Below are 24964 nucleotides of genomic sequence, written 5' to 3'. Positions count from 1 at the left end.
CTGGTAGATGCGACGAGTGACTGGCTTCCTTGCCTGAATTAGAGTATCAATCACACTTTCAGAAAAGCCTCTCTTGGCCAAGACTAGGTGTTCAATCTCCATGCAGTCCGCCTCAGAGAATCAAGATTCTGATGTTGAAAAGGACCCTGTTCCAGCACATCCCTGCGACAGGGTAACCTCCACGGTGGAGAGGATGACATCCCCACCAGATCCGCAAACCACGTCGTTCGCTTCCACAATGGAGCAATCAGAATCCTGTTTGATGCGTGCCACTACACGAGGTAGAAGTGGTAATGGTGGAAATATGTAAGCTAGGCTGAACCGCCAAGGCATCTATACGCTCTGCCTAGGGATCCCTGGACCTTGACCCGAATCGGGGATGCCATGAGATCCATCTCCGGCGATCCCCACCTGAGACAAATCTCTGCAAACACTTCGGGTTGAAGAGACAATTCCCCCGGATGGAAGGATTGCCTGCTGAGAAAGTCTGCTTCCCAGTTGTCCACACCTGGCATGTGAATTACTGAGAGCGAGCAGCTGTGGGACTCCGCCCACTACAAGACTTGAGACACCTCCCTCATAGCTAGGGAGCTCCTCGTACCCCCCGATGGTTGATGAAAGCCACCGAGGTAATGTCGGTCTGGAATCTGATGAAGCTGAACGACCCCAGAGGAGGCCATACCTTCAGAGTATTGTAGATTGCTCGGAGTTCCAGAATACTTATCATAAGGAGAGACTCCTACTGGGTCCATTTTTCCTGTGTCATCCTGGCCCCCCAAACAGCTACCCATCCTGCCAGACTCACGTCCGTGGTCACAATCTCCCAGGAAGGTCTCAAGAAGGATGTCCCCATGGACAGTTGCTCCGGATGGATCCACCAAGAAAGGGAGAACCGAGTCCGAGCATCCATGGATATCTGCTGTGATAGATCTGATTGATCGCTGTTCGACTGACTCATCATGCACAATTGAAGCGGTGTAAGATGGAACGACGTCTATGCTGGAAACCATGAGTCCGATCACCTCCATACACTGAGCCACCGAAGGGCTTGAGGAGGACTGAAGAGCCAGACAAGAGACGCAATCTTCCTGTGTCGAGGGTCTGTGAGAAATATTTTCATGGATATAGAGTCTATTATCATGCCCAGGAACTCCACCCTGTTGCTGGGAACTAGGAAGCTCTTTCCTGAGTTGATCTTCCAACTGTAAGATTGGAGCAAAAGAATAAGAGCCCTCGAATGATCCTCTGCAAGACTGAGCAATGACGTCTGGATTAGAGTGTTGTCCAGATAGGGCGCCACAGCAATGCCTCTGGATCTGGCCACTGCAAGTAGTGCCCCCAGAACCTTTGTGAAGACTCTCAGGGATGTCGCCAGACCAAAGGGAAGGGCCACAAACTGGAAGTGTTGGTCTAGAAACGCAAATCTTAGGAACTTGAAGTGGTCCCTGTGAATTGGCACATGAAGGTAAGCATCCTTCAAGTCTATAGTTGTCATGAACTGACCCTCTTGAACTAGGGGCAGAATAGATCCGATCATTTCCATTTTGAACAATGGAACACTCAGAAACTTGTTTAAACACTTTAGGTCCAGAATCGGGCAGGACGTGCCCTCTTTCTTTAGAACCACAAAGAGATTTGAGTAGTACCCTACACCCCTTTCTGCTTGGGGTACTGGTACGATAACACAGAGAGAGGAGAGATCCCTCACACACTTTAGAAAGGCCTCTCTCTTTTCTGGTCTTGAAGACAGGTTTGACAGGAGGAATCTGCCCCTGGGTGGATGGGATCTGAACCCTATCCTGTAACCCTGGGCGACAACTTCCAGAACCCAAGGGTCCTGAACGTCCTGCAACCAGGCTTCTGAGAAGAGATAATCTGCCCCCTACTTGGTCCGTAGACTGGTGGGGGGCCACCCCTTCATGCCGATTTTGACTCGGCAGGCTTCTTGCTCTGCTTAGACTTGTTCCAAGAATGAACCAGCTTCCGAGTTCCCTTGGACTGGTCCGCTTTCGCGGCGGGCTGCTGGCGCTGGTCCTTGTCCACACGAAAGGGACGAAAAGTAGATCCTTTAGGCTTAGTCTTCTTATCCTGCGGTAGGAAAGCTCCCTTGCCTCCCGTAATCGTGGATATGATCAAATCCAATCCTGGACCGAACAGAATCTTTCCTTGAAAAGGCAGGGACAACAGCCTCGAGTTAGAGGTCATGTCCGCAGACCAATACTTTAGCCACAGAGTCCTGCAAGCTAAAACGGAAAAACCTGACACCTTAGCGTTCAGGCAAATAATTTGCATATTGGCAGCACAGATAAAAGAATTGGCGACCTTCAGAACCTTAATCTTCTCCTGTATCTCGTCAATGGAAGTCTCCCCCTCGACCATTTCACACAGGGATTCACACCAATATGTCGCAGCTCCGGCAACCATGACTATGGCCGCTACCGGCTGAAAAACAAACTCTGTGTGTTGAAACATTTTCCTTAACATGTTTTCCAACTTTTTATCCATGGGCTCCTTAAACGACGAACTATCCTTGAGGGGAATAGTTGTCCTCTTCGCGAGCGTGGAGATAGCACCATCCACCTTAGGGACAGTAACCCACAGCTTAAGCTGATAGTCCGGAATGGGGAACAGTTTCTTAAAGGAAGACGGGGAAAAGGAAGAACCTAATTGCTCCCATTCACTCTTGATAATATTAGCCATCTTAACAGGAACCGGTAATGTCTGGGGCACTACCCTGTCCTTGTATACTTTATCAAGCTTAGGAACCACAGGTTCCTCCGAAAGCTTCGGTTCCGTAACCTCCAGAGTAGCCAGCACTTGCTCCAGCAAAAAGAGCAAATTCTCTATCCTAAACCTAAAGTCAGGCTCCTCCGCAGCCGGAGGTTTAGATGACACGGACTCCGACCCAGAAGGGGCCTCCTCCGAAGAGCCGGAGTGGGCCTTGTCATCGTATAACGCCTCTGATATTTCCATAGGCGTAGACAACCCCTGGGCTGGGCCGCCATGATGCGCCCTATGCTTGCGCTTAGCAGAACGTGGTAAGGCATGGATCACTTTCAATACCGCCGTTTGCAATTGACCCGCAAAATCTGATGGCCAATGAATCTCTCCCACAGGAGTAACGGTTGGACCCTGGGGCGCTGCATGTGTACTTGGAGATGATAGTAGGGAACGCACCTCACGGGACGGGAAACCATCATAGGTGGACGGCTCAATAGTACTAGACATCCGTTTACTTTTGGATGTCACAACTTTATCAAGGCATGTGGAACATAGTTGAGCAGGCTGTTCTACCAGAACCTCCTCATAATAAACACAGGAATGAGACCTTGTTAAAGTGGAAGAACCCTCTAACGCGTCAGAGTCTTCCATAGCTTGCGCTTATATCATGGACTAGATTAACTTAATAATTAGGCACCTTTATAACCACCAATGGCCGGGGCACTCACCACTTCCTATGACCCGGACTACAGAAATCGCTTTGTCTCCTGCGCCACTGATCAACAGAGAAGAGAGGTAGCCACACCCGGTCACATGGAATGCCTGGCAGGACCGCCCCTGCACTAAGGAGAAAAACGTGCCAAAAAAGGGCTGCGCAATACTCCCGTAAGTAATCTGAAAGTTCCACACATTGCCAGAGCCTCATTTTGCACATAATGCAACAATGACACAATAAACAATATCATGTATAAACCCCCCCTGTTCAATAATCCCCTTTCCAGGTATATTAACCCTCTCTTCCGAGTTATCACTATGTAATTGCCAAAACCTCATCTCGCACATAACGCAGCAATGACACAATAAACAATATCATGTATAAACCTCCCCTGTTCAATAATCCCCTTTCCAGGAATATTAACCCTCTCTTCCGAGTTATCATTATGTAATAAAATCTGAAACAATTTTACCAGAATCTATGCCGTGGAACAGGAACACAGCCCTTCAAGTGTGACAGGTTAGTAGCCTCGCTCCTGACATGGACTTGAGTGCAGAAAACAGGCAGCGAAACTCGTCAACGCTGATTGCTTGTGGAGCTGTTAATATGAGTCGGGATGGTTTCACAGAAAGACTCTCCCTGCATCTCCAGACTCTAACTTTCGCCCAGGCTCTCACTGAGAGGCTGATAGGACTACTTAAAACTCCAGTCCCAATGCGAAGAGTACTAACCTCCATAAGAGACTACTCCGATCTTCGGCACTTCTCTGCCATCCTCCTGTGACAAAAGGCAAGGAATGACTGGCGGATGAGGGAGGTGGGGGAGGTATTTAAGCCTTTGGCTGGGCTGTCTTTGCCTCCTTCTGGTGGCCAGGTTCTTAATTCCCAACAGTAATGAATGAAGTCATGGACTCTCCTCCCCTTTAGATGGAAAACTAAGAAATGTAGCCTCAAAGCACAGTATCCAATCATCAGTCTAAATCGACCACAACCTTGCACTTGATTAGCTAGTACACTAGCTATCATCTATGGTATATAATGTTATCTAATCTTAGAGCATATTTATTTCAGCTAGTTTGCAATAGTCAAGGAGTGTAGAGAGCTCACTTGGCTTAAAAATTATGAGAGTGATGGCTATCACGTTTTCTCTGAAGTTTACATAGCTTTATTTTGAATATCAAAATGACAAATATTTATGAATTCTCAAATATGTAACAGAAATGAAAATGTATCTTGGTAACAACATTTCCCAGATCCTGCAAATGGAACTACTAACAATCAATTTCCGAGTAAAACATTTCCCACACTCAGAACATCAAGGTGCTTTATCTCTTCTGTGAGTTTTCTGGTGTTTAACAAGATCTGATGTCCTGGCAAAACATTTCCCACACTTTGAACATGAAAATGCTTTCTCTACAGTATGTATATTCAGGTGATTACTAAGAGATGATTTCTTGGCAAAACATTTCCCACACTCAGAACATGAAAATGCTTTCTCGTCTGTATGAATTTTCTTGTGCTTATTAAAATCTGATTTCTTGGCAAAACATTTCCCACACTCAGAACATGAAAATGCTTTCTCTTCAGTATGAATTTTCTTGTGCTTATTAAGATCACATTTCCACACAAAACATTTCCCACACTCAGAACATGAAAATGCTTTCTCTTCTGTATGAATTTTCTTGTGCTTATTAAGATCACTTTTCCGAGTAAACCACTTCCCACATTCAGAACATGAAAATGATTTAACACCTGCATGAATTTTTCGATGAGTTATAAGAGTTGGTTGTTGAGTAAAACATTTTCCACATTCAGTACATGAAAATGCTTTCTTTCCTGCATGAATTTTTTGATGCGCTATAAGAGTTGGTTTTTGAGTAAAACATTTTCCACATTCTGTACATGAAAATGCTTTCTTTCCTGTATGAAGACTCAAGTGGTTAATGAGATGTGCCTTTTGCCTAAAAAATTTCCCACATTCAGAACAAAGAAATTTTTTTTCTTCTGTATGAAGTTTCCGATGCCACATAAGTGCTTTCAGATAAACAAAACATTTCCCACATTCAAAACATGAATATACTTTCTCTTCTGGGTGTATTTTTTGATGAATTTTTTGATGATAAATAAGAGTTTGTAGATGAGTAAAGCATTTTCCACAATCAGTACATGAAAATGCTTTCTCTCCTGAATGAATTTTCTGATGAACAATAAGATGTGATTTTCGAGTAAAACATCTGCCACATTCAGAACATGAAAATGCTTTCTCTTCTGTATGGTTTGTCTGATGTCTAATAAGGTTTGTTTTACTAGCAAACCATTTCCCACATTTCAAACATACATTTTCCATATTACTTCTTTGATTTTGAACAACATTAAATAAAGCATCAGTATTCTGACCATGACTGGGATTGTTACCGTCTGTGAATGTACCTGTTGGAAAAAGAGATACAGTAAGAGTAATGTTATTCATCAATATCACAATTATTTTACTGATAACATTTTAAATTGTGTCTCTAAATAATATAGTAAAATAACAAAACACAATCACGGTTTTAATTGAAATCTACATCCCCAAAGTAAAAGTTTCTCAAACTATATTGCTAGATCTTAAAGTGCCATAAAACATTTTGAGTTATGTGCATATTATAAAATTGTCAACTGAGGTAAACAGTGTGTGGGAAAAAAAGGTGTAAAAAAGCTTATAAGTATTTTAATAAAATTTCCAAAAAACTAAATTTATGCTTACCAGATAAATTCCTTTCTTTCCTTGCAGGGAGAGTCCACAACTTCATTCATTCTTTACTGTTGGGAATATCAACACCTGGCCACCAGGAGGTGGCAAAGACACCTCAGCCAAAGGCTATAAATATCCCTTCCCACTTCCCCTATCTCCCAGTAATTTGGCCGAGGGAACAAGGAAAAGCAGGAGAAACATTAGGATATAGAGGTGCCAGAAGAAAAAATAAAGGGAACCCGCCCAAAAAATATTACGGGCGTCGTCGTCAAGGAAAGAAAGGAATTTATCTGGTAAGCATAAAATTTGTTCTCTTTCCAAAGGCAGGGAGAGTCCACAACTTCATTCATTACTGATGGGAACCAATACCCAAGCTCCAAAGGACACTGAATGAATAACAAACGGGAGGGCAAAAAGTAAGGCAGAGGCTAAACTGAGGGCACCACAGCCTGTAACATTTTTCTCCCAAAAGCTGCTTCCGCAGAAGCGAAAACAATAAAATTTATAGAACTTAGTATGTAAGGAGGACCAGGTATCCGCCTTACAATCTGATTCATAGATGCTTCATTCTTAAAAGCCCAGGAAGAAACTACTCTAGTGGAATGAGCCGTTATCCTCTCAAGAGGCTGTTGTCCAGCCTTCTCAGAAGCTAAACAGAAGATACTTCTCAACCAAAAGATAAGGAAGTCGCAGTGGCCTTCTGACCCTTGCGCTTGCCAGAATATAACACAAACAAGTAAGAGGATTGCCTGAAATCCTTGCTAGCCTAAAGACAGAATTTTAAGGCATGTACAAAATCCAGATTGAGGAGCAAACGTTTCTTCAAGGAAGAAGGATTAGGATAAAGTGTGATATTCCTTTTAGGATTATCCCCTCCCTCCTAATTAACTTTCCTTTATAGGGCAGTAACTTACAACACTCATTGCCTGAATATTGAAGCTCACAGTTACGTTTGCTTCCTTGTGCCATTCCTACTTGCTAATTGTAGATACAGCTGATTCCCTTGAGGATTTTCTACCTGACATCGTCTTCAGATTCATACGCATCCGGATCTACATCCTCAGCGTTCCGGAAACCAAGCCGCGCACACACAGCTTCTCACCGCCATCGGCGGTCACTGCTTAGCTCTGCTCTTATCGGATCTTTGTGGGGTATTGTATGTTGGCTATCTGGATAATACTTACCTTGCTTTGTATCCTCTAATTTACCTCACGTTTGAACTGACTTACTCTGTGCAGCAATGTTATACTTACGTTCCTAATTCAGTATAAGTTGTGCCATATAAAACCGCAACAAACTCTGCTCACTACTATCAGTAAAGTTTGGAACATCCAATTATGATATATTGTTTGTGTGGTTTGGATTGCTTGGAACTGTATATATTTTAGAATGTCTGTGTGTGTGCGTGAAGACAGGTTTTGACTTCAATACCTTTGAATTGCTATCTCAATATTAATTCTACCTGACTAAAAGTTATACCTACTCAGCTGTCTCAAACCTTTATGTTATTTACTAAAAGATTTCAAAAGTAACAATCTCACAGTATCTATTCAGGTAATTTAAACTACCATTACCTGCTTAGTTTACAAAAGAGAAACACATCCTTTATTTATTGAAGGATTTTTGTTATATTTCAAACCCTTAATACAAAAGTGTACCAGTTGCTACATAATATTCAGGCCTAAAAAATAAGGGTTTATTTATATAACAACCTAACATGAATCCTCAGGAAGTAAAGAATGAGTTAACTAATATATATCAAAAACTAGACTATTTAAATAAAGGGTTAACTGAAGTGCAAGCAGAAACTGCTGCATTGAGAGCTTTACTAAAAGACTGTTTGCCTACTAAAAGTGCTGAAAGCCCAGAACCACATGTTCATTATCCCCAACCATTTACTGGTAAAAGGAATGAGTTTAGGGACTTTAAAAATGCCTGCCATCTACTTTTTTCTCTAAGACCACGTACATATCATACAGAGAGAATCAAAGTATGCACAACCATTTCCTTTTTACAAGGGGAACCAAGAACATGGGCTAATAGGTTTTTTGAAAGTAATAATCCTATCCTAGATTCACTACAAGATTTTTTTCGAGCACTCACAAACCTATATGAGGATTCCAACAGTCAAATCACTGCAGATACAAAATTACGTTCCTTAAAGCAAGGAAAAAGAACCATTGAGGAATACACAACTGAATTCCAAATGTGGGCAGAAGACTCTCAATGGAATGAGATTAGTTTGCGTACTCAATTTCGCTTAGGATTGTCAGAAAACTTAAAAGACGAACTCTCCCGCCTGGATGCCCCTGACAGTCTTCTCTCTCTTATAAAACTCAGTACAACTTTAGATAGAAGACTCCGTGAAAGAAAGGCTGAAAAAGCAGGTTATGATGTCATACCAAAACGTCCCTTTAACTATACCTCTACTCAGGAAAGACCTAGTACCATTACGCCTATGGAAATTGGAGTCATCAAAGGTCCCCTCACACCAGAGGAAAAAGCCAGGAGAAGAATGGAAAATTTGTGTCTCTACTGTGCTCATAAAGAGCATACTGTTTCTTCATGTCCTCAACTTCTGAAGCAAAAGAAGGGTAAGCTAACCCACAGCACTCATTTATTTAATCTAACATTGGAAACACAAATGACTTTGTTTTTTTCATTACAGTGGGACCAGAAAAACATTCAATCTAAAGCTTTGGTTGATTCAGGGGCCTCACGGAGTTACATAGATACTACCTTTGTTAAGAATAATAAAATACCTATTGTGTGTAAAGCAAAACCTCTCTTTGTTAAATTAATAGATGGTTCACTAATACAACAAGGTCCAATAACTCATCACACTATACCTTTACTTATAACCACTAAGGAAGGTCATACTGAATATATCTCATTTGATTTAATTCCTATATCATTACACACAATAATCCTGGGGTTTTCCTGGTTGCAGAAACACAACCCGAATATAGACTGGTCTCAAAATAAAATAACACTAAGTTCTTCTTATTGTTTGAAGACCTGTTACCCACACTGTACCATAGCTACTCTAGAGAATGGGATACCCAGACCTTATCAGGATCTGGCAGAGGTTTTTGACCTTAAAGAGGCAGAAAGTCTTCCCCCACACAGGGAGTTCGATTGCCCGATAGATCTAATACCTGGGTCACAAGTTCCACATGGGAAAATATATCCCCTCTCTCAAACCGAACTAGCTTTTGTAAGAACCTACTTAGACGATAATCTGCGCAAAGGGTTCATTTCACATTCTACTTCCCCTGCAGCAGCAGGTATGTTTTTAGTTAAAAACAAGGATGGGACGATACGTCCTATTATTGACTACAGAGCACTAAATGATATTACCTTAAAGAACAGATACCCACTACCCTTAATTCCTGAGCTTCTTGAACGCTTACATGGCGCCACCATTTATTCTAAACTTGATTTGAAGGGTGCTTATAATTTAATTAGAATCAAACAAGGTGACGAATGGAAAACAGCGTTTAGAACACGTTATGGGCTATATCAATACAATGTGATGCCTTTCGGCCTAAGTAATGCGCCCGCTACATTCCAACATTTTATTAACGAAATCTTTCGAGATTTGTTGGATGTATGTGTTATAATTTATTTGGATGACATTCTCATTTATTCTAAAACATTACAAGATCATGAGAAACATGTACGTTGGGTGCTTACTAGGCTAAAAGACCATAAACTATACGCTAAGCTTGAGAAATGTTCTTTTCACGTTCAAGAAATTAAGTTCTTGGGTTATATTATAACACCAAATAAAATCATGATGGATCCAGAAAAGGTTTCTGCAATTGTAAATTGGCCAGTTCCCACAACTGTTAAAGCTCTACAAAGATTCATTGGGTTCTCAAATTTTTATCGTCGTTTTATTAAAGATTTTTCACTAATTGTAAAACCGTTAACACAACTAACAAGTAAGAAACAGAGATTTACTTGGACCAAGGAAGCTCAATTATCTTTTGAGACTCTAAAGAATCAATTCATTAATGCACCAGTTTTAACATTACCCAACTTTGATACACAATTTATTCTTGAAGTAGACGCCTCAAATACTGGTATTGGGGCAATTCTTTCACAAAAGAATAAAGATAAAACAGAAACCCATCCCATAGCCTTCTATTCAAGAATGCTCACTACTGCTGAAAAGAACTATACTATAGGGGATAAAGAATTACTGGCAATAAAATGTTCACTGGAACATTGGAGACATCTCCTTGAAGGTTCAAATCTCCCTTTCATAATTTTCACTGATCACAAGAACTTAGAATACTTAAAGAAAAGTAAAACACTTAATTCACGACAGGTCCGTTGGTCCATCTTTTTAGACCGGTTTAATTTTTTAATTACATATAAACCAGGGAAACTCAATATTAAGGCAGACGCCTTATCTAGAATGTATGAAAAAGATCTGTCTGATGACCCTGAGTTTGTAATCCCTGAAGAAAGATTCATAGGAGTTATATCTTCTCTAGAACAAGAAATACTTGAGGTTCTAAATAAAGACCCTAACATACCTGGATCTTGTGATAAAGATCCACAGACGGGACTATATTATTACAAAAGGAAGTTGTTCATTCCTGAATCTTTAAGGAACACTATCCTTAAACAAACCCATGATGGAACTTTAGCTGGTCACCTGGGAATCCAAAAAACCATAGAATTAACTAGAAGAAATTTCTGGTGGCCTGGGATGAACCACACAATTTACCTATACATAACAAACTGTGATGTTTGTGCTAGAAACAAGATCTCCCATAAAAAACCCATAGGCCTCTTAAGACCTCTGCCTATCCCAGATAAACCATGGGAGACCATATCTATGGATTTTATTGTTGATCTCCCTAAATCTCAACATCACACTACCATACTAGTTGTAATAGATCATCTAACGCGTCTGGCTCATTTCATACCTATGAAAGGATTGCCTTCCGCTCTTGCAACAGCTACAGCCTTTTTGAATCAAATTGTAAGATTACATGGATTACCCACCGTAATAATTACGGACAGGGGTACACAATTCACCTCTTCTTTCTGGAAATCCCTATGCATATTACTAAAAGTAGATAGTAGATACACTACTGCATTCCATCCCCAAACAAATGGACTTACAGAAAGAACGAATCAAACCCTTGAACAATATCTTAGGTGTTTCATTACCTACTTACAAGATGATTGGATTGATTATATCCCCATGGCAGAATTTTCTTACAACAATTCTGTTTCCACTTCTCTTAAAATGTCACCTTTCTTTGCTACTTATGGATTTAATCCCAATACCGTATCTCTTTCTAGAAAAGAAGTAAACTCACCTAGTGCCACAGAATTCACCAATTCTTTACAAGAAAGGTTAGATCAATTGAAGGATTCTCTCTCAAAGGCAAAAGACTATCAAAAACGTAACTATGATAAACATCATAGTCCAAGTCCCACTTATCAAATTGGTGATCAAGTTCTACTATCCATCAGGAACCTTAAGTTGCAAATACCATGTAAAAAACTTGCCAATCAATTTTTAGGACCTTTTACGATTGATAAGATCATCAACCAGAACGCAGTTAGACTCATTTTGCCTGATTCATATAAAATACATTCCACATTTCATGTGTCTCTCATTAAACCTTATTCTGTTAAAGACCATCAAGGTATTAATCTAAGACCCCCGCCTATCTTGGTGGAGAATCAGGAAGAATTTGAAGTTGAGTCTATTCTTGATTCCAGAGTAAGACGACATAAGCTGGAATATTTAATAAAGTGGAAAGGTTATGGTCCGGAGGAAAATTCTTGGCAAAGGTCTACTGAGATACATGCACCTCGTCTGGTTACTGCTTTTCACCGTCGTTACCCAGAGAAACCTCGGATGGAATCCCCTGAGGTGATTCCTTGACTGGGGGGATCTGTGATATTCCTTTTAGGATTATCCCCTCCCTCCTAATTAACTTTCCTTTATAGGGCAGTAACTTTCAACACTCATTGCCTGAATATTGAAGCTCACAGTTACGTTTGCTTCCTTGTGCCATTCCTACTTGCTAATTGTAGATACAGCTGATTCCCTTGAGGATTTTCTACCTGACATCGTCTTCAGATTCATACGCATCCGGATCTACATCCTCAGCGTTCCGGAAACCAAGCCGCGCACACACAGCTTCTCACCGCCATCGGCGGTCACTGCTTAGCTCTGCTCTTATCGGATCTTTGTGGGGTATTGTATGTTGGCTATCTGGATAATACTTACCTTGCTTTGTATCCTCTAATTTACCTCACGTTTGAACTGACTTACTCTGTGCAGCAATGTTATACTTACGTTCCTAATTCAGTATAAGTTGTGCCATATAAAACCGCAACAAACTCTGCTCACTACTATCAGTAAAGTTTGGAACATCCAATTATGATATATTGTTTGTGTGGTTTGGATTGCTTGGAACTGTATATATTTTAGAATGTCTGTGTGTGTGCGTGAAGACAGGTTTTGACTTCAATACCTTTGAATTGCTATCTCAATATTAATTCTACCTGACTAAAAGTTATACCTACTCAGCTGTCTCAAACCTTTATGTTATTTACTAAAAGATTTCAAAAGTAACAATCTCACAGTATCTATTCAGGTAATTTAAACTACCATTACCTGCTTAGTTTACAAAAGAGAAACACATCCTTTATTTATTGAAGGATTTTTGTTATATTTCAAACCCTTAATACAAAAGTGTACCAGTTGCTACATAAAGGGAAGAAACAACAATCTCCTGATTGAGGTTGCGATTCGAGACTACCTTAGGTAGAAAACCAAACGTGTTACGTAAAACCGCCTTATCTGCATGAAAAATAAGGTAAGGCAGGTCACACTGTAAAGCAGAGATCTCAGAAACTCTGCGAGCCGAGGCGATAGCCAACAAAAACAAAACCTCCCAAGATAGGAGTTTAAGATCAACAGAATGCATAGGCTTAAATGGAGCCTGCTGCAAAAAAAACAAAATTTATGCTTACCTGATACATTTCTCTCTCTTGTGGTGTATCCAGTCCACGGGTTCATCTATTACTTGTGGGATATTCTCCTTCCCAACAGGAAGTTGAAAGAGGACACCCACAGCAGAGCTGTCTATATAGCTCCTCCCCTAACTGCCACTCCCAGTCATTCGACTGAAGACAAGCAAGAAAAAATGAGAAACCATAGGGTGCAGTGGTGACTGTAGTTCAAAAATAAAAAAACACCTGCCTTAAAATGACAGGGCGGGCCATAGACTGGATACACCACAAGAGAAAGAAATTTATCAGGTAAGCATAAATTTTGTTTTCTCTTGTAAAGGTGTATCCAGTCCACGGGTTCATCCATTACTTGTGGGATACCAATACCAAAGCTTTAGGACACGGATGAAGGGAGGGACAAGGCAGGAACTTAAACGGAAGGCACCACTGCTTGTAAGACCTTTCTCCCAAAAATAGCCTCCGAGGAAGCAAAAGTATCAAATTTGTAGAATTTAGAAAAAGTATGAAGCGAAGACCAAGTCGCCGCCTTACAAATCTGTTCAACAGAGGCCTCATTTTTAAAAGCCCATGTGGAAGCAACCGCTCTAGTGGAATGAGCAGTAATTCTTTCAGGAGGCTGCTGGCCAGCAGTCTCATAAGCTAAACGGATTATGCTTCTCAGCCAAAAGGAAAGAGAAGATGCCGAAGCCTTTTGGCCTCTCCTCTGTCCAGAGTAGACAACAAACAATGCAGATGTTTGACGAAAATCTTTAGTAGCTTGTAAATAAAACTTTAAAGCACGAACCACGTCAAGATTGTATAAAAGACGTTCCTTCTTTGAAGAAGGGTTAGGACACAGTGACGGAACAATCTCCTTATTGATATTCTTATTAGATACCACCTTAGGAAGAAACCCAGGTTTGGTACGCAAAACTACCTTATCTGCATGGAAGATCAGATAAGGGGAATCACACTGTAAGGCAGATAACTCTGAAACTCTTCGAGCCGAAGAGATAGCTACCAAAAACAGAACTTTCCAAGATAAAAGCTTAATATCTATAGAATGCAGAGGTTCAAACGGAACCCGTTGAAGAACTCTAAGAACTAAATTTCAACTCCATGGCGGAGCAACAGGTTTAAACACAGGCTTGATTCTAACTAAAGCCTGACAAAACGCCTGAACGTCTGGAACATCTGCCAGACGCTTGTGCAGAAGAATAGACAGAGCAGAAATCTGTCCCTTTAAAGAACTAGCTGACAATCCCTTCTCCAATCCTTCTTGGAGAAAGAATAATATCCTAAGAATCCTGACCTTACTCCATGAGTAACCCTTGGATTCACACCAATGAAGATATTTACACCATATCTTATGATAGATTTTCCTGGTGACAGGCTTTCAAGCCTGAATCAAGGTATCAATGACCGACTCGGAGAAACCACGTTTTGATAAAATTAAGCGTTCAATCTCCAAGCAGTCAGCCGCAGAGAAATTAGATTTGGATGTTTGAATGGACCTTGGAGTAGAAGGTCCTGCCTCAGCGGCAGAGTCCATGGTGGAAGGGATGACATGTCCACCAGATCTGCATACCAAGTCCTGCGTGGCCACGCAGGTGCTATCAAAATCACTGAAGCTCTCTCCTGCTTGATCTTGGCAATCAGACGAGGGAGGAGAGGAAAAGGTGGGAACACATAAGCCAGGCTGAAGGACCAGGGCACTGCTAGAGCATCTATCAGCGCTGCCTGGGGATCCCTTGACCTGGACCCGTAACATGGAAGCTTGGCGTTCTGACGAGATGCCATTAGATCCACTTCTGGTTTGCCCCATAGTTGAATCAGCTGGGCAAATACTTCCGGATGGAGCTCCCACTCCCCCGGATGAAAAGTTTGTCGACTTACAAAATCCGCCTCCCAGTTCTCTACTCCTGGGATATGGATAGCTGAGAGATGGCAAGAGTGAGCCTCTGCCCATAGAATAATCTTTGAAACCTCCAACATTGCCAGGGGGCTTCTTGTCCCCCCCTGATGGTTGATATAGGCTACAGTCGTGATATTGTCCGACTGAAATCTGATGAACCTGACCGCAGCTAGTTGAGGCCAAGCCTGAAGAGCATTGAATATCGCTCTCAGTTCCAGAATGTTTATCGGAAGGAGGGCTTCCTCCTGAGTCCACGAACCCTGAGCCTTCAGGGAGGTCCAGACTGCGCCCCAGCCCAGAAGGCTGGCATCTGTCGTGACTATAGTCCACTCTGGTCTGCGGAAACTCATTCCCCTGGACAGATGAACCCGAGAAAACCACCAGAGAAGAGAATCCCTGGTCTCTTGATCCAGAATTAGCAGAGGGGACAAATCTGTGTAATCCCCATTCCACTGATTGAGCATGCAAAGTTGCAGTGGTCTGAGATGTAGGCGGGCAAACGGAACTATGTCCATTGCCGCTACCATTAGGCCGATTACTTCCATACACTGAGCCACTGACGGCCGAGAAGTGGAATGAAGAGCATGGCTGGAAGTTAGAAGCTTTGATAACCTGACCTCTGTCAGAAAAATTTTCATTTCTACTGAATCTATCAGTGTTCCTAGGAAGGAAACTCTTGTGAGAGGGGAGAGAGAACTCTTTTCTTCATTCACCTTCCACCCGTGAGACCTCAGAAAGGCCAGAACAATGTCCGTATGGGACTTGGCGATTTGAAAAGTCGACGCCTGTATCAGAATGTCGTCTAAGTAAGGAGCCACCGCTATGCCCTGTGGCCTTAGAACCGCCAGTAGGGACCCTAGAACCTTCGTAAAGATTCTTGGTGCCGTGGCTAACCCGAAGGGAAGAGCCACAAACTGGTAATGCCTGTCTAAGAAGGCGAACATGAGGAACTGATGATGATCTCTGCGGATCGGAATGTGGAGATAAGCATCCTTTAAGTCCACGGTAGTCATATATTGACCCTCCTGGATCATAGGGAGGATGGTTCGGATAGTCTCCATCTTGAAGGATGGGACTCTGAGAAATTTGTTTAGGATCTTGAGATCCAAGATTGGTCTGAAAGTTCCCTCTTTTTTGGGAACTATGAACAGATTTGAATAGAAGCCCTGCCCCTGTTCCTCCCTTGGAACTGGGTGGATCACTCCCATGACCAGCAGGTCTTGAACACAACGTAAGAATGCCTCTCTCTTTATCTGGTTTACAGATAATTGTGAGAGATGAAATCTCCCTTTTGTAGATAAAGCTTTGAAGTCCAGAAGATATCCCTGGGAAACAATCTCTAATGCCCAGGGATCCTGGACGTCTCTTGCCCAAGCCTGGGTGAAGAGAGAGAGTCTGCCCCCCCACTAGATCCGGTCCCGGATCGGGGGCTACTCCTTCATGCTGTCTTAGAGGCAGCCGCAAGTTTCTTGGCCTGCTTCCCCTTATTCCAAGCCTGGTTAGGTCTCCAGACTGGTTTGGACAGGGCAAAATTTCCCTCTTGTTTTGCATTAGAGGAAACTGAAGCTGCGCCACTCTTGAAGTTTCGAAAGGAACGAAAATTATTCTGTTTGGTCCTTAACTTATTGGACCTATCCTGAGGAAGGACGTGACCCTTTCCTCCAGTAATATCAGAAATGATTTCCTTCAGACCGGGCCCGAATAGGGTCTGTCCCTTGAAGGGGATGTTAAGAAGCTTAGACTTTGAAGTAACGTCTGCTGACCAGGACTTAAGCCATAGCGCCCTACGCGCCAAAATGCCAAAACCTGAAATCTTAGCCGTTAGCTTGGCTAAATGAAAAATGGCGTCAGAAATAAAGGAGTTAGCTAACTTAAGAGCTTTAATCCTGTCTATAATATCGTCTAACGGGGTCTCCACCTGTAGAGCCTCCTCAAGAGACTCAAACCAAAAAGCCACTGCAGCAGTAACTGGGGCAATGCATGCAAGAGGCTGAAGAATAAAACCTTGATGAATAAAAATTTTCTTAAGAGACCCTCTAATTTTTTATCCATAGGATCTAGGAAAGCACAACTGTCCTCGACTGGGATAGTTGTATGCTTAGCTAGGGTGGAGACTGCTCCCTCCACCGTAGGAACCGTCTGCCACGAGTCCCGTATGGTGGCATCTATGGGAAACATCTTTTTAAAAGCAGGAGGGGAAAAGAACGGCACACCTGGTCTATCCCATTCCTTAGTAATAATTTACGAAAACCTCTTAGGGACAGGAAAAACATCGGTGTAAACAGGCACTGTAAAGTATATGTCCATTTTACACAATTTCTCTGGAACCACAATGGGGTCATAGTCATCCAGAGTCGCTAAAACCTCCCTAAGCAAAAAGCGGAGGTGTTCAAGCTTAAATTTAAACGCTGTCATCTCAGAATCAGAGTGAAGTAACGCCTTCCCTGAGTCTGAAATGTCACCCACCGATAGAAGCTCACCTGCCTCTGCTTCTGAGCATTGTGAGGGTATATCGGACACAGGCAATAAAGCGTCAGAAAGCTCTGTATTAATTCTAGCCCCAGAGCTGTCTCGCTTTCCTTGTAGCCCTGGCAGTTTGGAGAATACCTCTGTGAAGGTAGCATTCATAACTGCCGCCATGTCTTGTAAGGTAAAAGAATTAGACGCGCTAGATGTACTTGTAGATGGCATAATCTCCCTCTTTTTAGTCAGAGAATCCCCTGGAGATAAATCTTTAAGCGCCATAATATGGTCTTTATAGTTTATAGAAATATCAGTACATTTGGTACACATTCTAAGAGGGGGTTCCACAATGGCTTCCAAACATATTGAACAAGGAGTCTCCTCTATGTCAGACATGTTTAACAGACTAGTAATGAGACAAACAAGCTTGGAAAACACTTTAATAAAGGTGAAACAGCAATTAAACAAAAATGTTACTGTGCCTTTAAGAGAAAACAAAACTAGCACTTAAACTGCAAAACAGTGAAAAAATACAGTAAAATCTTTGACATTTTTACAGTGTGAATAAGGGACTAAAGCAGCATTGCACCCACTTGCAAATGGATGATTAACCCCTTAGGCCCCAAACCAGATTGAAAAACGTTAAAAAATGTTAAAAAATCAATTGAGCACCATGCCACAGCTCTGCTGAGGCTCCTACCTGCCCTTAAAAACTATTTTGTGCAGAAATAACCCCTTTGAAATGGTTCTCAGATGCCAGAGGACTCTTCTAGGGAAGCTGGATGTCTCAGTCTGTATTAAAACTGCACAGTTAGAGTGCTAAAATAGGCCCCTCCCACCATGTACTGGATGTCAGAGGGGCCTTAAGAAAATACTCCTAGGAGTATCTGACTAACCATGTGGAAACTAGGCCCCAAATAAAGACTCATCTCCCTCAGAGAAAAAACTTCCTATTTATGAAATCATGTAAACGTTTTGTCACTAAGCAATATGAATATTAACATGAGTATTACCCTGTTATGTAAGCATGATCCCAGTTGCTGTTAAATCACTGCATCAGGCTTACCTCAAATACACAAGGCTCTGTCAGCATTTTCTAGAACTTATTCCTCTCTCTAGAAATAAAAATATTGAACATACCTCAAAGCAGCTAATCTGCAGGCCGTTCCCCCAACTGAGGTTTTCCCATATTCATCAGTTATGTGTGAGAACAACAATGGACCTTAGTTACAAACCGCTAAGATCATCAAATCTCCAGGCAGAATTCTTCTTCTAATTTCTGCCTGAGAGAAAAACAGTACAACACCGGTACCATTTAAAAATAACAAACTCTTGATTGAAGGTAAAACTACACTAAGTCACCACATATCTCTTGATACTTCATTTCTTGTCGAGAGTTGCAAGAGAATGACTGGGAGTGGCAGTTAGGGGAGGAGCTATATAAACAGCTCTGCTGTGGGTGTCCTCTTGCAACTTCCTGTTGGGAAGGAGAATATCCCACAAGTAATGGATGAACCCGTGGACTGGATAAACCTTTACAAGAGAAACACAAAGAACAATGTTGAGGCTCCAAGAAGGAGCAACAGGTTTAAACACAGGTCTGATTCTAGCCAGAGCCTGAACAAAGGACTACACGTCAGGAAGATCCGCTAATATCTTGTACAGTAAAGACCTACAGGGCCAAGATCTGACCCTTCAGAGAACTGGCAGATAGACCTTTCTCCAAACCATCCTGGAGAAAGGAAGGAATTCGGGTGACCTTCACCTTGTGCCATGGAAGACTGCGTTCCTCACACCAATTAAGGTAAGTACGCCATACCTTGAGGTAAATACGGCGAGTGACCGGCTTGCGAGCGTGGATCAAAGTGTCTATCAGACTATCCCCAAAAACAACCTCTCTTGGAAAAGACTAAGCGTTCAATTTCCACACAGTCAGTCTCAGAGAAGCTAGATTTTGATGTAGGAAAGGACCCTGACTCAGAAGGTCCGCACGATAAGGCAACCTCCACGGAGGGAAGAAGGACATTCATATTAGATCCGCAAACCAAGTCCTTTGAGGCCACGATGGAGCTATAAGTATCACCAGAGCCTGTTCCTGCTTGATGTGAGCCACTTCTTGAGGAAGAAGGACCAATGGTGGAAAAAGATATACGAGATTGAATCTCCATGGAACCGCTAATGCGTCTACTAATTCCGCTTGAGGATCCCTCAATCTCGACCCATATCTGGGTAGCTTTGTATTGAGACGAGAAGCCATGAGGTCGATCTACAGAACCCCCCATTTAAGAGTTTTCTCAGAAAACACCTCGGGGTAAAGAGCCCACTCCCCCGGATGAAAGGATTGTCTGCTGAGGAAGTCCGCTTCCCAGTTGTCCACCCCTGGGATGTGAATCGTGGAAAGAAGGCAGTTGTGAGATTCCGCCCATTGAAGAATTCGAGACACCTCAGTCATCGCTAGGAAATTATATAACATTATTTGGTGGGTTCACTGGCCCTTTAACCAAAGGGCTCTACACGAAAAAAATTGCAAAACCTGAAGCCTTTGCATTCAGGAAAATTTGCATATTAGCATCACAAATAAAAAAGCTGACTATCCTGAGAGCCTTTATCCTGTTCTGTTGTCAGTGTATTTATAAAAATTTTAGCAGTATTCTCCAAACAATGTGTGAGTATATGGCAGGGAATATATTTAACAATCTTTCTTTAGACTGAACCCACAATCAATATACTTCTACTAAGACAACAAAATTAATATAAGTATCTGAATTCTTTATTATTAGTAAATAACTATGAACATGTTGAGACATAAATATTTGTAATAATTAGAATATGAGTTAATATTATACGCGTAAAAACAAAACTATTTAAAATATGCTATGCAAAGCTCATGCAAATTACCTTAAAACCAGCCTTTCATTCAGAGCTGCATTTAAAATATTACAATGAGATTTAAATAGCAGCTACAAACATTCAGCAATACGATTTACAGTGATTATTTAAACAATAGTACAATATAAACTTCTATTAGAACATCAGAAATTGTATATATTATTTATGTAAAAACCCAATTCTGATTTATCATTCTATAGTTGTATAGATAAAACAATTTAGCATCAAGGATATGTAATTAACAATATACAGACTGAATATAAACTACAATATGAAACTGCTCCCTTTAAGTTGTCCCACTATACTTTAAACTACAGCTATTATGCATATATCTGTGTTAAAATATTAATTGGAACCCTCTTTCTTTTTATATATATACGTTACCGCAATGACCGAAATTGATAGTTCAGTTACCAAGGATTCCTTGTTTCATCTCAGAAAATATATAAGTAAATTTTTGCAATCACTGAGAATCAGCTTGCTCAGAATGAATGTATTTTGGACACCCAGCAGTGGATCATTCAAGTTAGCAAAATCTGTGTGTCTTTTCTCTTTCCTGCCATTCACTTAATTAAGTTTTTCACTCATTGATGAAACCATGGGAGTAGCCCTACGAGATCTGACCATCCCATTGGTTAGGTGGGATGTCTATTTGGATTGGCCCTCGGTCACCACGGAAACATATCTTTTTTTTTTTTTTTTGATCAGCTAAATCCTTTAACTACTATACCGGTATAAACATTTTTTTTTTTTAGCAATGGAAGAAAGTATTTCTTCAAACTATGCAATACTGTCATAATTTCTTGCATGAACCCCTCAGAATATCAATCATAGATGAGGTGAATTTATATCACCTCTCTGATCATTTTGATATCAAATATGTTATATTATTTATATTAAATAATTTATATTGCTAACTATTTAATTTTTTCCTATTAAACATACCACAATTCACTTCATTAGCAAATTTCTCTTGTTAGCATTTATATTTCATTATCAGATGTCCATATTTCATAGTCATATCACATCAAAGTAACTTCCATATATCCATCTCACTATATTTCAAGAGATGTATTTAAAACTTTATAAACATTTATTGCACATTCATATGATATGACTTATTTCATCCCATGTATCGTCCTGTGTGTGTCATCTCTTAGTTCCACCTGGGAAACAGGAAAGCATGTTATATATACATATATACATATATGGGTTATTTGAATTATTTTAAACATACATGGAAAACTGGCATTGTTCCCTTTGCAAAGTGTATTTAATTCTATTTGAGTCACCTTCCCCCCAGCTGTGTGTCTGCAGCACGTCTTACTTTGAATCCACAAAGATTTAGGTGACAAATTCCAGAGGGCTCCCTAGCACATTCTTTTCTCTCATCACCAAATGTCTTGAAGTTATAAAACTCTGCATATATATAGTCAAATGAATAGGGTCACTGAGTTAGTTCCTTTAGGAAAATGTTTGTGTATTTTACACAGCAGGAGGGTGTGCTTCAAAGCTATGCTGATTTTCAATCCTGATAAACGTGTATTCACCCAGCTAACCCATCTGGTAGGGGGTTGGGACCCACAGTGGATTAGAAGCTGTGTTCAACAAACTCATGTTCAATTAATCCTGAGGTCTCATCTAACATATACAGTGTATAAAATATACATATATATATATATATACATATATATGTCTGCATATGTAATATTCATCATAATATTCATATACTCAGACACTGTATATCCTCCATGAGTGATTCAGCCTCAATTAATTCATTCTGACAACAAATCACACCAGTAGGTAGCAGCACCAGCGACTACTTCCACAGCTGCAGTCAGCTGAAATAGAAGACCCATATGTTGGAACATTCTTCTTAGATAGCCTTCCAACTTGCTGTCCATAGGATATCTAAAAGAGGAGCTATCTTCTAGTGGGATAGTAGTACGCTTGGCGAGAGTAGAAATGGCCCATCTACCTTAGGAATAGAGTTCCATGACTCTACGGAGGAGGAGTTAGCGCCCACACGCAAGAACATGACATGCCCTAGCTAGCATTTCTTGCCTGAAGGCACCACTCGTTTGAATCCTTGGTGTGGGTCCCAACGCCCGGAGCCTGTATCGAACAGGATAGAGACGGCAGAAAAACTACTACGCTCCTGCACTTGCACCCCCTAACAGCAGAATCCACCTTAGCTGTGTGCAATGAATATGATCTTCAGTGTTTGATGGCGCATAAAATGTGCACTGGAAATGTTCTACTACTAAGAAATGGCGTCCTGTGAGCTGTGAACGCTTTATTCCTTAACCAATGGTTAGAGACGAGGGGTACATTTTCTGCGAACTCTGTCAGGAGCTTGAGAAACCTGAGAGAGCTGTTTAAGCTAGTTTGTTAGGGGGCTGAGAATCTTAGTGAGCTGTTTACGCTGATATCCATGCATATATTTATGGAAGGAGAAGGTAAGCCCTAAAACCTGATCTATAAGTCTGGGAGTGTGGGGAAGGTATAAAGGAACTTGCCCCCATATGGTTCAGTTGGGGAAGCGCTAGAACAGCGGACATATCCTGTATCCACATTTGCTATATTAACAATTGAAAAGGAAGAAGCTGGCTTAATCCCAGTGAAGATATCAGTTTGTTTTAGGTGAAGATCACACTAACTGGTAATTAACTGGTCTCACTTGGCATAAATCTACTGATATTGTTTCTCACCTCTGAGGCAGTGTTGGTAACCTGTTTTTGGTTCCTTTGCCTGGGACTCTTGCAATATAAATAATAAAGTCCTAAAATCTAGTTTACTAATCTAGCGGTTTTGGCACAGGCTTTTGGGACAGCTACCCTTCGTACACTAAGCTTGGGGAAAATTTGCCTCTGGGACATTTCTGGGACATCTCTTTTCTCAAATCACAATTGCTAAAACGAGCCCCAGCGAAGACACCAGTTTTAGGTAAAGATATCATACCTGGGAACCAAATCTGTAACTACTTTTTTGGCTACAACTCTTTATCCTAAATGCCTTTGATCATATTCCCCCTTGGCTTCATTTACATATAATCCTTTTATAAGGGGCTCAGGGGAGGAAAAGAAATAAGAAGAGTATAGGGACTGTTAACCCTCTTCTTAAAACGATAATCCTTGAAGAAAATGTACTATCTGGTCACTGTTACTTTATCTCGTGTTTGTGATATCTCCTATATAATCTATAGAAGTTGATGTAACATATTCATACAACGTAGGGATGTAATGTGTATTTCATATGATTAACTCTTTTTTTCTCATTTCTTTTTCCTTTTGGCTTCTTACTGGTCATATGGTTATATCGTGGATACATAGTCTGTACATTATATACCCTTAGTTGGGAATTAGTACAGTTATAAGAATTATTGACGTTTAAAACTTCTTATTATCAACTGTTTATTATATACTGTGGATTATTTTGAAACATACTGTTTACGTATTGTTTTTATGCAGGATGGACACAACCTGGCTAAAACTTTGCTATTAGATAAATACTCATAAATTTGATCTCACTGTTAAGACTGCCTTGCTAGCTTATCCTAACTCACCTTAGGTTTGCCTTAATCACTTATTTAGATTCACCCTTTTTTTTTTCCCCTCACAATAATTAATAATAACAAATCTCACTGATGATATATTTGGTTCGCTTTATGGAGAGGTTTCTTTCTCCCAATTTGCAGACTAAGGTGAAATCCCCAATGATGGCTGTCAGACAGAGAGACAAAAAAAAAATAAAAAAACTCCCCTGAAATATTGGTAGAGATTCCTCCAGACAATAATCCCCCATTATTGAATGAACCCTTTGATAGATTGTTGCTGGTCAAAAATATTACTGATTCACTGTCTCCACAACTTGACTCCCTTAAACAGGAGATCAAGGATGACATTTCTTCCTTGAGGAATGAGGTTAGAGAATATTCAAGTAGAGTTCAGGAAGTAGAAAAGAGCGTTTCTGAACTAGATGTTTGTGAATCCTATAGAGTTCAATCTGAAAACAATGAGAAGGAGATACACAAAATGCAGTTAAAATTGAAGATCTTGAGAACAGAAGTAGAAGGAATAATATTAGAATCATTGGGGTTCCTGAAACTAAAAACTATGAAGATTTTGTTAAATTTGTCTCATCTGCACTCCCATCTAGTTATAGCTAAGGTTATTGAATTTTCAGGACAAAATACTTCTGTTACAACATTATCGTAAACTTCAAACAGTTTTTATAAATGAGTGTAAAATTATGATCTTCCAAGATCTCTCCTACAAGACACTCAATAAAAGGAAAGAATTGACGCCCATTTGCAGTAGGATGATAAAGGAAGGCCTTAGAGCCTCAGTGATTTACCCGGCCAAATTTAGGATTATAGAGGATAATGCAACTCATATTTTTGAGAATGCCAAGGAAGCAGAACAGTTCTTAATCGCTAAGAAAGGCAGTTAGACTACGATTTTTATGTAAAGTGTACATACATGTCCCATATGGGGAATAATATTTAGGATGTTTATTTTTGTGAAATGTTGTGG

The 24964-nt window shown here is 40.8% G+C and overlaps 1 protein-coding gene across 1 annotated transcript in view; it reads right to left on the bottom strand.

Annotated features, from left to right (window-relative positions):
- Positions 1-4577: 4577 nt before the first annotated feature.
- LOC128666773 (gastrula zinc finger protein XlCGF26.1) overlaps positions 4578-24964 on the bottom strand; it is a 140378-nt gene continuing 119991 nt past the window's right edge. Inside the window, exon 5 of the mRNA XM_053721558.1 lies at positions 4578-5865. Within this exon, the coding sequence (XP_053577533.1) occupies positions 4751-5865 (1115 nt within the window). The 3' untranslated portion in view covers positions 4578-4750. The remainder of the gene's footprint in view (positions 5866-24964) is intronic.

Source organism: Bombina bombina, chromosome 7 (assembly GCF_027579735.1).
Source record: "Bombina bombina isolate aBomBom1 chromosome 7, aBomBom1.pri, whole genome shotgun sequence".
Taxonomy (NCBI): Eukaryota; Metazoa; Chordata; class Amphibia; order Anura; family Bombinatoridae; genus Bombina; species Bombina bombina.
This window is presented reverse-complemented; position numbering and strand designations above follow the sequence as displayed.